The 12,858-nt window shown below is 47.3% G+C and overlaps 1 protein-coding gene across 1 annotated transcript; it reads right to left on the bottom strand.

The window, feature by feature from the left end:
- Nucleotides 1-927: 927 nt before the first annotated feature.
- On the bottom strand, nucleotides 928-12,563 carry LOC141931743 (glutathione S-transferase theta-1). Its single transcript, XM_074844279.1, has 6 exons — nucleotides 12,371-12,563; nucleotides 12,184-12,240; nucleotides 7,896-7,983; nucleotides 6,618-6,768; nucleotides 4,204-4,380; nucleotides 928-3,158 (listed from the first exon to the last, which is right to left on the bottom strand). Exons 1-6 carry the CDS (start codon nucleotides 12,480-12,482, stop codon nucleotides 2,958-2,960), a joined length of 786 nt encoding a protein of 261 aa, XP_074700380.1. The 5' UTR covers nucleotides 12,483-12,563; the 3' UTR covers nucleotides 928-2,957.
- Nucleotides 12,564-12,858: the final 295 nt, after the last annotated feature.

Genomic DNA, 12,858 nt, shown 5'->3' with positions numbered 1-12,858 from the left:
ATATATATGATTACCAAACTAGCTTCTGCAATCAGGACTTTGAGCTCCCAAGTTGATAAAAGTGACCCCGGCAGGCTGGCTCACAGGGACAGTCTAATCTACAGATCAGAGGTGTCTAATCTAGAGATCAGAGGTTTCACAGAAGCTGAGATACTGTCCATGAGGGTTACATGTAATCATTTACAGCAAAAGGTTACGAACCAGCTAGATTAAAATATCATCTTGTTTAAGGCACAGCACTGTTGTGAAAATTGGCCCTATATAATGTGACACTTCGGTTTTCTACAGTTCTAGACAATCCTAATGAAAACTGATGGAATTGCTCATGTTTTTGCTGGGGGAATTGCTTGGCCTTCACTGCTGATAACGAGGACTCTCCTGGCATGAGGAGCAGTGTGTATAAACCAGCCTTCAATTAGGCTGGAAAAAGATTTTTAGGAGAGAGACTGTGAAGAGAGAGACCCAACTGGAGAAGGGACGGGGCACGGCAGGCTGGCAGGGGGCGGCTGCCTGCAGTGGTAAGCAGTAATACAGATGCTCCCTTCAAATCCAGGAAAGCAGCCAAAGAAATAACCCAGGAAAACTGTTATTTTCGATTCCAGGGTAAATTTGCAGAAAGATATAATCTTGTAAATAGATCATCCCGAGTTTGTGACTGAAACAAAGGCAGTGGGGGCATTCAGCCACCTTGCAAACTGCGGGTGCAAGCCCACCACGGCCTGATGGCTGGGAGTCATTGCCTCCGGGTAAGATACCATTTAGGATCCATTTTTCTATTTCTCTTTCATTCCTTCAAATAGTAAAAATCTCTTCCTATTCCAAGGCCAAAGAACCCCTATGACAAGAAACCAGCTTATCAGAAAGCCTCCAAAAGGGAAAGAGAAGATTCAAGTATCAGATGTCAGTAATTACAACAGGACACGGGGCTGTTCACAAACATCTTTAATGATATGCGACGTCCTTCGCTCTTGATGGTTCACCATGTGAATGGCAGATTGTTTACAGCCTCCGAGTTTTTAAACTAAAGACACTTTTAAAATTGTTTCTGTCTTGGAGCAGGCAATTAAAGTGCTTGTAGGGGGATGAACATACCACCAGGATAGGACAGCAGAGCCGCAAGTACTCTCAAACATGCTCAGCCTTTGGAAAATCATGGTATTTTTCCCTCCTGCAGACATTTGCGCGTCATCATCCACTTAACAATTCCACTCTTAAAATTATCAAAAAAAATCCACCACTTCCCATTTAAAATTTAACTCAGTTGTAGACAATATTTTGTGAATAAAACATCCATAAAAACATACTATTTGCTAATGTTTGGGAAGAAAAGAAAGGAAGAGTGTGAATAAACACACGCCTGTTTCTAAGATTTTTGGTTCATAAAAGAGGGCCTTCAGTCAGGTCTCTTGTCTTTACAGAGAACATAATCACAAAACAAAATCTCTTGCTAATGCAAGCTGATGTATACAATGGAAATCTCTTTCTAGACATAGAATGTAAAGATCTCCCTAGGCTCTGGACTAAATCAGTAGTATCTAGAACTGAAAACTTAGTGAAAAACATCATCAGAACACATCTGGTTTCATAGAGCTTACCAGCAGAAACATCACTAGCCAAGACATGGTAGTACTGGAAAGAAAAGCTATTTGATTAGCAAGAGAAGCCATTCCTGAATTGTTTACTCATTTTGTCTTATTCCTTACAGGAAGTGTTGTTGGGCAAGGATTTCAGGGTAAGGTTCAAGGGCAAAAACTACTTATGAACGGAAATACACAGAGAGATATATTCCATCAGTTTCTGCATCCTTTACAATTTGCTATTTTAAACTGAAGAAACTAGAAACAGTTGGATTCTCTGTTTCACCTCATAAATCGCTCTGCAGTACAGAAGGGTTTTGTATCTGAGCTACAGCTAACCAGAAGTAAATACAGCCAAGAAAAAGAGTCCAAAAGCTCCAAAACAACTCTCTGCCCTCTTATTTTGATGGATATGTTGCTCAGTGCCACAAAATCTGTCTTATTACTTCAGCTGCACAGGGTGACTTACTTGGTGAACTTCCATCCAAAACAGTTTCAGAAGAGCATGTCTAGATTTATTCCCTCTGCATTTTCTAGGAGACATGTGGATTGCTATTACAGTATTACCACAGAACAAAACAACTTGATTGCTGCCATATTTCAAGAAATCACTGTGCATTCTTTCAGTGTATTCCCTCAGCATTTTGAAGTTGCTTGGTCTTTACCACACGGATCTCCAAGAACTGCCCCTGCCACATGTGTACTGGCAGACCGAGCACCAACAAAACCCAGGCTTTCACAAATCAAGACTAGTGGTTAAACTGAAGAATTACAAAGATTCACAGCTGTAGATGAATATGAAGAAACTCCTCACAGGAACCTAAAGGCAAACAGAAGAATTGTGGAATGTACATGGACAGTCAAGCAAGATGCCTCAGCAATAAGAAACTTTAAAATAAAACAAATTTCAATGCCTTTTTTCACTTTTTTGACTGCCTGTAGTTTTGTGCTGTACTTGTGTGTGCAGACACGTGTTAGGAAGGTGAGGATCAGGCATGCTGACACATGAAACACATGAAAACAACACTCATCCTATACAGTTCTCTAATGTTCCAAGTTTGGAGGCTGGCTCAAATTTTGTCAGGAAATACCATTCATGTCTCTGCCATCTCTGAGAAGACTGACACTGAAATAAAACCCAGATGCACATGTTAAGTGACCTGTAAGGCCTCAGAGTTTTGTATAACTTTAATGTTTCAGGTCTTAAAACCTTCCCCATCTTCCACCCCCAAAAATACAGGAAAGGCCTGGCAGGGGGTGAAACACTCTGCAATTTCTCTGTTGGAATTACAGTGCTCTTTCCAGTTGCATGTAGAACTGGAGGTCAGAGAAGAAGTTAAAAAAAAAGAAAGGACAGCAAAAATGGTGAGATAGGTTAATTCATTTCAACATCTTCATCAACACAGGTGCCAGTTGCTCTTTCAGCTGTGGATCAATTTGAATGTTGCTTAGTTCTTTGACACTGAGGATCATCTCATGGGCTTGGAAGAAAAGCTCCTTCCCCACAGCATCCTCCACCCGCCTGCGCCACTCCATCAGCCTAGGTCTGTCTTCAAAGATGTCACAACCAACTCCAACAGGCTGCAGAAAGGGAGAAAGAGCAACAGTGAAGCACTGGGCAGTCACTTCTTCACCAAGACAACAGGCACCAAAAGTGTACCTACAGGTACAGGTGGAGGAAAAAAAATGAAGAAGAGTTTATAGATGAGCACTAGGAAGGAGGAAAATCTCCTCTGGTTGGGTGTATCTATCTGGGGGACACAGAAGCTAGCCTATATTTTAAAGGACATTTACCAGTCAGTTCCTGAGTGCTGGAACAGCTGTTATGAGCAGCAGAGATGGCTACCACTTATTGTGAGTGGTTTTCCACCACAGCATTGAAGATGTGGTGGGCTGACAGTTCCAGGGACAACTGCACAGTCTGCAGTACAGAGCGCTATATTACACAGCAAAAACCACAGCACAAAACGCTAAGCATTTAATTGAACTGATGTCTTAGTTGACATCATCTACCCCCCCTTCTACTTTCTGCCTGAGCCACTCTCTGGAGCACAATGCTGTGGAGAAGCAGAACTGCTATTTTTCAGTCTTTGGGATACAGAACTGGGAGAAAGACTCACTTCTGGGCTGCAGGATCCAGGCCCTGACAGTCTGGCAGAGAACAACCCGTTTGTAACAGAATTAATTTGATTGCCTCTGTCTGAGATTCAGTATTGCATCCTCCAGACATGGCATGGGCAAGTCCCATCTGAAGAAGAATATTATTCTATGATAAAAATATTTCTATATAATTTTCTTATTTCATCAGACCTATCTGCTACTGATTCTCACTTCTGTATATCACCTCCTTCTCTGGAGGTTAAAAATTAAATCACAATAAAGGATGAGGGAGAAGAAGTATTGTTAGAGAAGAGAAACAAGAGATCTGTTGCAGCCAGTCTTTTTTCTTTTTAACTGATTTTCTGAACTCACTCCCATATTGTCTTCATTGTCTTAGGCCAGTTCTGTTGAGATATGCCCTCGCTCCTCTTTCTTGTGAAGTGTTACCAGATGCTGCACCCCTCCCTGCCCAGCAGCATCTGTTTTCCCTTGTGCTGAGACTTTCTTACCACACTCGAGCACTCACTTGCATCAGCTCCACAATGGCCACAAGATCTGCCAGAGAGATCTCGCTCCCAATGATAAAAGCCTTGTCCTGCAGAAATCTCTCCTCAAATTGCTTCAGGGAAGTGGACAGCCCCTCCATAACCTCCTGAAGCTTCTCGGAGGGCAGTGGCTGCCCTGTGAAGAGGGGAATCAGCACCTGAGGAGAGAAGGGACTTAAAGAGTACAGTTGGCCATCTTCTCATGGATCTGGTGCTAGTCATTTAAGTTATACCCCATAAACTACTCATGATTGTCAGTGATCCTGCAGCAAAGCCGCAGGAGGGGATGATGCTATTGCTTCATGGATTGCTGCAGTTCCAAGCAGCTCATGGACAGAGAGCACACAAGCAGTCCTAAGCAGCTGATCTGCCGTGACAGTAACCTCCAGCTAATGGGCAGCGATGCACAGAATGAAATCAAGGATTCAGCTCGTTTTGTGCCTGGCAGTCGTGCCCTCCCACTCCACCTCGGTGGGTTACAAAAGAAGAACAGGCAACAGCTCTAGGGAAGACAAATCTCTGCCAGTCACCCCTGCTATGCTCCCCATTTCGACAGCCTGCCAAGACAGGTCAGCAGGCTGCCTGCCCACCAGCCACCCCTGCTACCCACCCTGTTGTGTAACCGGGTGCTGGAGGCAGGCAGCTGCCTGTCCTGCAGGGTGATGGGAAGGAGGGCATGGTGGTGGCTGTGGCAGGGAGCGTAGGAGGGACTGTAATGCATCAACACTGGCTGGAGAGGCAGGAAATGGCTTCCTCTGTGTGACAGCAGCCAGCGAGGCTGGGAGTGGGTAAACACCATTTTCATACCAGCCTTTCTGTGACCTCCCAAGCACCATTCTTTAAACCACTAGAAAATTTTCCAGAGCAATCATATAAGTGTGGTCCTTGTCTCCACAGACTTGCTGGCACAGGGGGTAGTTGCCTTTCCGTGATTTTTCACCATTCACAGAGGTGTACGCACAGAGGAGCGCACAGTGTTTCACAACTGGGCTGCCTCCACCTACCACAGCTAAAGATCTACAGTTTCTTTAGAGAAGCAAGACTAAAGACACAAATTTCCATCAGTGGGAGTAGACTGAATTTCTACTTACTGCTAGTATATTCAACAATTCAAATTGGGATTGCTTAATCCAAGCCAGGATTTTTGCCAAATACATGTGGAATCTATTCCATCAGAGAATTCATGGCCAGTTCTCTTCCTAAGTGGTTCCAATTATGCATGATGGGATCTCTGGGTATAATCACTTGAAACAGCATCTTCTTCCTTTTCTGCATCTCAGGGCAGTCTATCTTCTCCCATGTCTAGCTAACATGCCTTCTGTCACATGGTGGCTTTATATGTTTTCCTATTTTCAATTACTCTGAGGACCTTTTCTTTATCTGGGTTATCTAATCAGCAGCAGCAATTAGCTGGATTTCTTTCCCTTGGAGCACTGCAATAACAGCCTGCAGAGACTGGAAGAAACTGCTTCTTGTATGAATCTGACTCATGTGAATTGCTTCTCTGTGCTCTCTAGCCAAAAATTCAAATGTCAATAAATCAAAAAGCTAAATGAGTCCTGATATGCTTTGTTAGGCACAAACAAGGGCAAACTTTACACAGGAAGAGTGAAGTTCTTACCCATTTACTGGCAACCCCAATTTCATCTGAAATTCCATACCACAGCTGTACTTGCAGGGCTATATTTGCACCTGGGTCTCTCCAAGGGTAGTTGCATTAACTCTGGTGAGTTGGCTGGAAATACGTGTCCAGCAAAATCATTTGATACTAAATGATTTTATGCCTCAGGGTGATTCTGTTAACTTTGCATAAATGTAAATTGATCTGATCACACTGAATAAAGAAATTCTGCCATTTGCTCTGTGCCTCTATTCTGTCTGTCCCTGAGCCCATTCCAGAGAAGTACCTAAGGGTGCTGGAAGCAGAAGGCTTCTTCTGGATTTCCACCCTGTTGGGGCTGCAGGGACTTGATGTATGAAGAATGCAAGCCTTTCTGCTTCCAGCAACAAAGCACATCGTTGCCAAAGAAGCAAAACTTCTGCCTGTGTGCACACTCTACACAGCTGTGCAGTGAGGGGTAAGCCCTTGGAGGCAATTTCCAATCTGTTATGTATTAGTTCACAAATCCAGGCAATGGAAGTCTGTTGGGCTTAGAGACCTTCTGCACCAGACCTACTTTAAGGAAAAAAACAAAATGACCGAAGCTGCTTTTGCCAGATCCTGACATTGAGCAATTAGAAACAGCTCCCTCTCTGACAGCTCCTCTCAGCTAGGAATGGACTAGGTTTGTTATTTCAGCACGACAAACTCTCTCTGAATTGGGGCTGTTCAGATGCCCAGTATTCTGCCAGGAAAACATCACTTTACTCGCATTTTAATATTCAGTCTCCTTACCTTGATCCACATGGTCTTAGGAGCATTAGCCCGGATGTTAGCATGATGCCATGAGAGGTATTCATCTACCTGGGCCCGTTTTTGTATGTCTGATGGGTACCAGTGGTCAGGAGTGTTGTACTTTCGACTCAGATACAGCAGAATGGCAGTGCTGCTCAGACATTAACAACCGACAAGAAAGGGGTCAGGGAGTTATGATGCAGAATACTTTTGCCTAAGCTCCCTCTCCTGCCCCTTTTGAACTTGCTGCTTCCACTAAAAAGCATTCAGATCAGGATTTCCGATGGAGTCTGGGGTCCATATACAGGTATTCTAATTCATGCTGATATCAAAGATGGCACTTAATCACCTTAGTTCCCACAAAAACTTTAACCTGCTGGAAAACCACATCACTGTTCTATGGTGCAGAGTACTGCTGGACAGTACTGGGGTAAACAAACAATAAACCTCCAGAATCACCTATCAGCAATGTTAACCCCACTTGTTCCTCGACAGTTCTGACCCATCCCTCTGACACCTGCGCATGTTTACGCATTTGTGTACTAAATGAAACTCTCTCATGGGTTATGTTGCCTTTTCATCAGATCTGTCTCTAGCCTGCAGCTTCCATTCAGGTGAGTGCAAGTCCCAGCAAGGAGAGCCTACAGATCTTTTTGTGTTTGTCCAGATGTTTATACTTTCACTATCTGGCAGGAGAAGTCAGATGGAAAAATATCTTAGTCATCTGCAACCACATGTAGGCTGTTACTACAAAAAAAAGATGCCACAGAAAATCCTGTGCTGACAAAACAGAAGGAAATGCAGACCCTCCTACTATGCTGATACTACTATAGTTCAATTATTTCAGTATGATGACACCATTAACCAGCCTCCATATTAATTTTATAATGTAAAACCTAAATTTTATCTCTGTAGATGTTCACTTGGCCTTTATGACTAATTCAGGTAAACAGAATTTTTTCCTAGGGCAAAAGGGATTGTTTTTCCTAGAGTAAAAGGGATTTTTATAAGCTTTAAACATTTCCCAGAAATGTTTATAATCCCATTTTGAGGTAAGTGCGTTCAGGGTTAAGATCAAGAAGCTAAGTCAGCTGATTTGTTTACATTCTGCCAGATAATTCAAACAGAAAATGGAAACAGAGCAAATGAGGTTATAATATTAAAAATAACCAAGATGTTCATAAATTCTGTGATCCTTAATCATTTAACAGGAATGACATTTCCTAAATGCTGCACAGATTACTGGTACCCAAGGAAGTCTAAGGACTGAGTTCTTACCACTCTGCTAGGGTGAAGTCTCCATCCTTCAGTGATGGTACTTTCCTCAAGAGGCTGACTTTGCCAGCTCCTTCACTATTTGATGGCCCTAAGAACATGAACAGACAAGTCAGAGGTTAGAAGTGTATCTGCCAGTGAATGATAAAAGAAATACCTGTAGCCAATTGGACAATCAGTGAACTGTGTTAGGTTTTCCTTATATGGCCATATTTCACAATTAAAATGTAATGAAATTGAAGAGTCAGTGTAAAAGCTATCCGTGGAGGGCAGTCAGCTCAGGCTGGGCACGTGGCCTGGAGCAGTGCACATTTCTGTACAGGAATTCTGTTGCTTGACTCAGGTATCAGTAATACTTGCAAAACTTACTGAAAAAAAATCACTCCCTGAAAGGCATTTAGATACCACAATGAAGGTGCTGGTATTGAAAACACTATTGCAGATAACCAGGAACAGCTGACTTGACTTGAGAACAGCACATCCCATGGCTTTAGAGACAGGGGGGGAAAAGACAGAAGTTAGGATGAAGACGAGTACCTAAAAAATACTTAATATTTGCCAAGGGAGCCGGGGCTGGAAAAGTTGAGTTTGCATGCAGAGCATTCTAACGAGGGCAGATCCCACAGGCAACACCAAAACAAAGTAATTTTCCTGCAGTTTGTAAATGTGGCTGTCTAGCTAGGATGGTGTCATGACAGAAAGCAACTGAAAAGCTTGTGCCCGCAGAGATCACTGCAGTGGCTAATTAATCAAAGAGAAGCCGGCTGGCTTATAGACACACGGAGCAAAATTTTCCTCCTGTTTGTTTGTCTCTGAAGAGCAGAGGGAATTGAGCATTTACAAAGAAAGTAAATGCTGTCAACAGAGGTGATCCCTCAGTAGACACGCAGCTGAGGATGTCTGCAGAGTTTTTGCTGGGATGGGAAAAACATGAGTGTCAGCAATACAACAGTAGGCTCATGAAATAATTCACTCTGCCACACTGGACCTTTGCCAGGGGCAGGGAAGCTTGAACCCTTCTACCCTGCATTACTCCTGGCTCTGTGTTACTCCTGGCTCTGCATGTCAACCTACCTCTGTCAGGAAAATGCAGGAGGAAGACACCATCCCATAAGAGTTTAAACTCCACAGTCCCTTGGAGTTTGGAGGCATTAACAGCTGACTATCTAATCAGGTTTTCAGTTTCCTGCTGCAGGCACCGGACTCGCCAGTCAGCAGTTACATGCCAGGGAATTGTACAAAAGTCCAGGAACACCTACGTAAGAAAAGGTGTGAGGGGGCTGTTTGCTTCGTTTAAGTGTTCTCTAGAAGGAGACATGACATTTAGGGTGCAAATCCTGATCAAATCAACATCAAAATCTTGATCATATCGGCATCAGGTCTTGTACAAAAATCCCTTTGTTCAAAAAAAATAAGGGCTCTTAACTAACAGACAGTGATCTGCATCCCCAAGAACTATTTGCCCCCATTCAGGAGGCAGTGTCAATGTCTGCTTTGCTGCACCAGCAGAGAATAGTCTCCAAGAATTAAAACCAGCCCTTCGACTATGAAGTTTACTTGCAGTTGGCTTTGGGAAGGGGTGGGAGAAAGGAAGGTTACTGCATTACAAATTACAGACTAGTTTCCCAATATCGATTTCAGATAATGAGACAAATCAAACAGAGCAAACATTACCACCCTGTTCTCCTTTCTAGCTGACTAGCCTCTAATTTGTTTCTTCTTTGAGAAGTGCTTTTTAAAATTCTGGTGTAAGTAGCTTCATCAGAGACTAAGGTTCACATCCAGCTGCTGTCTGAAGGGATTCAAAGCCATGTCTCCCATCTCACTGGGAAATGTCTCTGGCTACCTGTGGCGACGGTGACCTCCAGCTTAGCTGGGTAAGAGGTTCCACACGCACAGCAGAACCAGGCAGCATTGTCAGGAGAGGCAGGAAGAAAGAGCTGCTTAAGAATAAGAGCCAGATAGGAAGTGCAAGTTAAGCCTAATAATTGAGAAACTTGAATATAAAAAAAAAAATCCCTGAATATCAAGCCAGCAGGTGAAGTACAAAGACAAGGTGCCTTATGCCCATGATTTATATCATAAAAACACTGAGGCAAGTTTGTGTAAATCTACTGTCATGCCAGGAGCTGCTCTGGGAAGGTGCTTGGTCCTGTGCTTTTAGAAGGGCTCCAAGGCCAATGGTCATCACACGCCCAGCTCTGGTGAGATCTGTAGAGCTCAGGTAGTCCTTGGAAAAATGCAGCAGAAAGTTGCAAGTCAGTAATACTTACAACTAATAAGCAGTCAATTCTCAAGACCAAGCTGTCTGGTTGTTCCGCTGTCTGTGTTTATTATCCAAGGTAGCGGGCAACTGAGAAACAACGGTATGAGAAGTGAGCAGTGGGTGAAGGCAGCCTGAATCAGATTTCAGCCTGCTTTCATCATGCAGCAGTCCTAGCAGGAATACTGAGCATATTTGTCCCCTGATGGGGCTAACATGTCATTACAGCAGGTTGGACAGTAGGTCAGTGCCTGTTACACAGACTGCACCGCAGCCCAGCGATGGCACCTCGTTTGCTTTGGCTCGTACAGGGTCTGTGCGTACGGACATAAAAGACCTGTGCCGAGACTCTGCCCCTGAGCTGCAAACTGATAAAACCTTACTATGAACACTAACTCCAGGTTGCTTCATTGGGGCCAATTGTTTATTGTATTAAAATAGAGACTGGTATTTGCATTTGCTGCTTAGCAGAGTTTAAGCTTGTGCCCCTCTTCCAGCAAGCAGAGCCCGCTTTTTTGTTTAGTGGTATTAGGTGGCCCGTCTTTATCATTCCTGTGACGTTGACTTGACTTACAGTGCTGTTTAACATCAGTTGCATCTGGCATAATTAGTTCTTTATGTCCTCCAAGGATATATATACACACACACTGCGTGTATTGCTGGGCTTTGAGGAGTAACTTTAATAAGCAGAGTACACACTGTCAAAAAGCAAGACAGGCTGCACACAGGAGGAATTCTTAAGCGTAAGTCATAGTGCAGGGACGGAGATTTACTGGTGGGTAAAAGAGCAGCAGACAAGATTTTACAGAAGTAGAAAGGGGGAAAAAAAAAAAAAAATCAGTCTATTTGCCAGTCATGTCCCTGCCTAATCATCTCCTCAGCCAAGGATTTCCAAGCACTATGCTCTGCCTTAGGCCAAAAAGTAACAATTTACAAGGAAAATGCAATATGTAAATGGGCAATAGTCATCTTACACAGTTGGACAAGTCTGAACAGCTGAGTGTTTCTGCTCAGTACACCATTCCCAGAGCACTCCTCGGCTGTCACTGTGACTAATTTGCTAGAAATGGCTGGAGGAACATTCCTTGGGGATCCACAAAAATAGATGCAGCACAGCTACGAGACTGCTCTGGGAATAAGAGCTGCATGGTCAAACCATTGTATTCAGGCCCCTCGGCAGAACACGTATCTAAAATCACCCAGGTTACCCGAGGAGCGAGTCCTCCCCTCCCAGCGGGCCAAGCAGCGCTTCCAGGGGCTGGGCGCGGATTCAGCTCCCATGTGGAAGTCTGGGCAGGCTCGGCCTGTTTCACCCCCCCCCAGGCAGGACGGGGCCCTGTCCTGAGAGGCCACCAGGGTGAGGTCACAGGTAAACCTGCTCCGAGCTCTGCACCCCTCATAAACGGGCGAGCTCCCGCTTCCACTGGCTCCAGCATTGTGCCATCTCCCCGTGTCGAGCGATTCCTCCTCCGGCTGAGCCCGAGCCCCCCCAGACATGGGCCGCGGGCGCTGGCTCGGCAGGGAGAGGCCCCTTCCATCGCTACCGCCCCGGGACGGTCCGACCTGAACCTCCCTGCGGGAACAGTCCCCCGGCTCCACAGCCCCTCAGCTCCCAGGGGCACAGCCAGGGCGGCGGAGGCCGTTCAGAGCCGGGCCGGGGGAGGGGGCGGCCGGGCAAAGGACGCGCCTCTGCTCCCCTCTCGGGGAGGCGAAGGGGCTCCCCTGGGGCCGTCAGAGCGAAGCCACCCGCCACCGGAGCGACGGGTCCTTCTGCCTAAAGGTCGCGGCCGGGGCCCAGCGCGGCGCTCGGCCCTGCCAGCGCCCGGGGGCTCAGCCCGGCCCCCGCGGCCCCCGCCCGGGGACGGCGTTACAGCCCCGGAGCGCGGCCTGTCCCCTCCCCGCCCGCGGGGCCGCCGCCAGGCACCCGGCACCGCCCGGGAACCGGCCCGGCCTGACGGGGCGCACGCCCGGGGTGGTGGGCCGGTGCCCGCGGTGGGATGCGCCCCCATCACCCCCCTCTCCCCTCACCTGCGCGGGGCTGCTCCGCGCCGCTCCCCGCCGCCGGCTTCTTCCCCAGCACCGAGTCTGCCAAGAGCCAAGAGAAGGGCGCTGAGCCCATCGCCCCCGGCGGGCTGTGGCCCGCCCCGGCCCCGCCGCCCGCCACCGCCTGCGGGACAGCGGGGCCACGGCGGGCGGGCGGCCGTGCCCGTCCCACCTTTGAAGAGCTCCACGTGCTTGAACTCGAAGGGGATGTTGTTGCTCCGGGCGAAGATGTAGATGGAGCGGCAGGGCTGCGAGAGCAGGTCCAGGTACAGCTCCAGCCCCATCCTGCCGCCGCCCGGCCCGGCCCGCCCGCGGGGAGGCTGCCCGGCTCCGCCGCCGGCCGCGCGGAGCCGCCCCGCACGGGCTGGCGGGGGCCGAGCCCAGCGCGGGCGGGAGGAGCCCTCCCCCGGGCGGGGGACGCGCCCTCGGCGAGCGGCGGCGCTGAGGGGAGATGGCGGTGGCGTGTCCTGGCTGCGCCGCGGGGCAGAAGTCTCTTGCGGGGGGAGGACGGAGAATGGCGGAGGAGGCCGGGGGAGCCTTCCCGGCGGGGGCAGCGAGGCACGGCTGGCGTCGGGGGGGCACAGGGCTCCATGTCCCACAGCGGTCGGCAGCTCTGGCCGCGCTGGGGCTGGCACTGTGCCTGCGGGCCCGCCTCAGGAG

The sequence above is a fragment of the Strix aluco genome, chromosome 18, assembly GCF_031877795.1.
Source record: "Strix aluco isolate bStrAlu1 chromosome 18, bStrAlu1.hap1, whole genome shotgun sequence".
NCBI lineage: Eukaryota > Metazoa > Chordata > Aves > Strigiformes > Strigidae > Strix > Strix aluco.
Note: the sequence above shows the minus strand (reverse complement) of the source record. Positions and strands in the feature narration are given on the sequence as shown.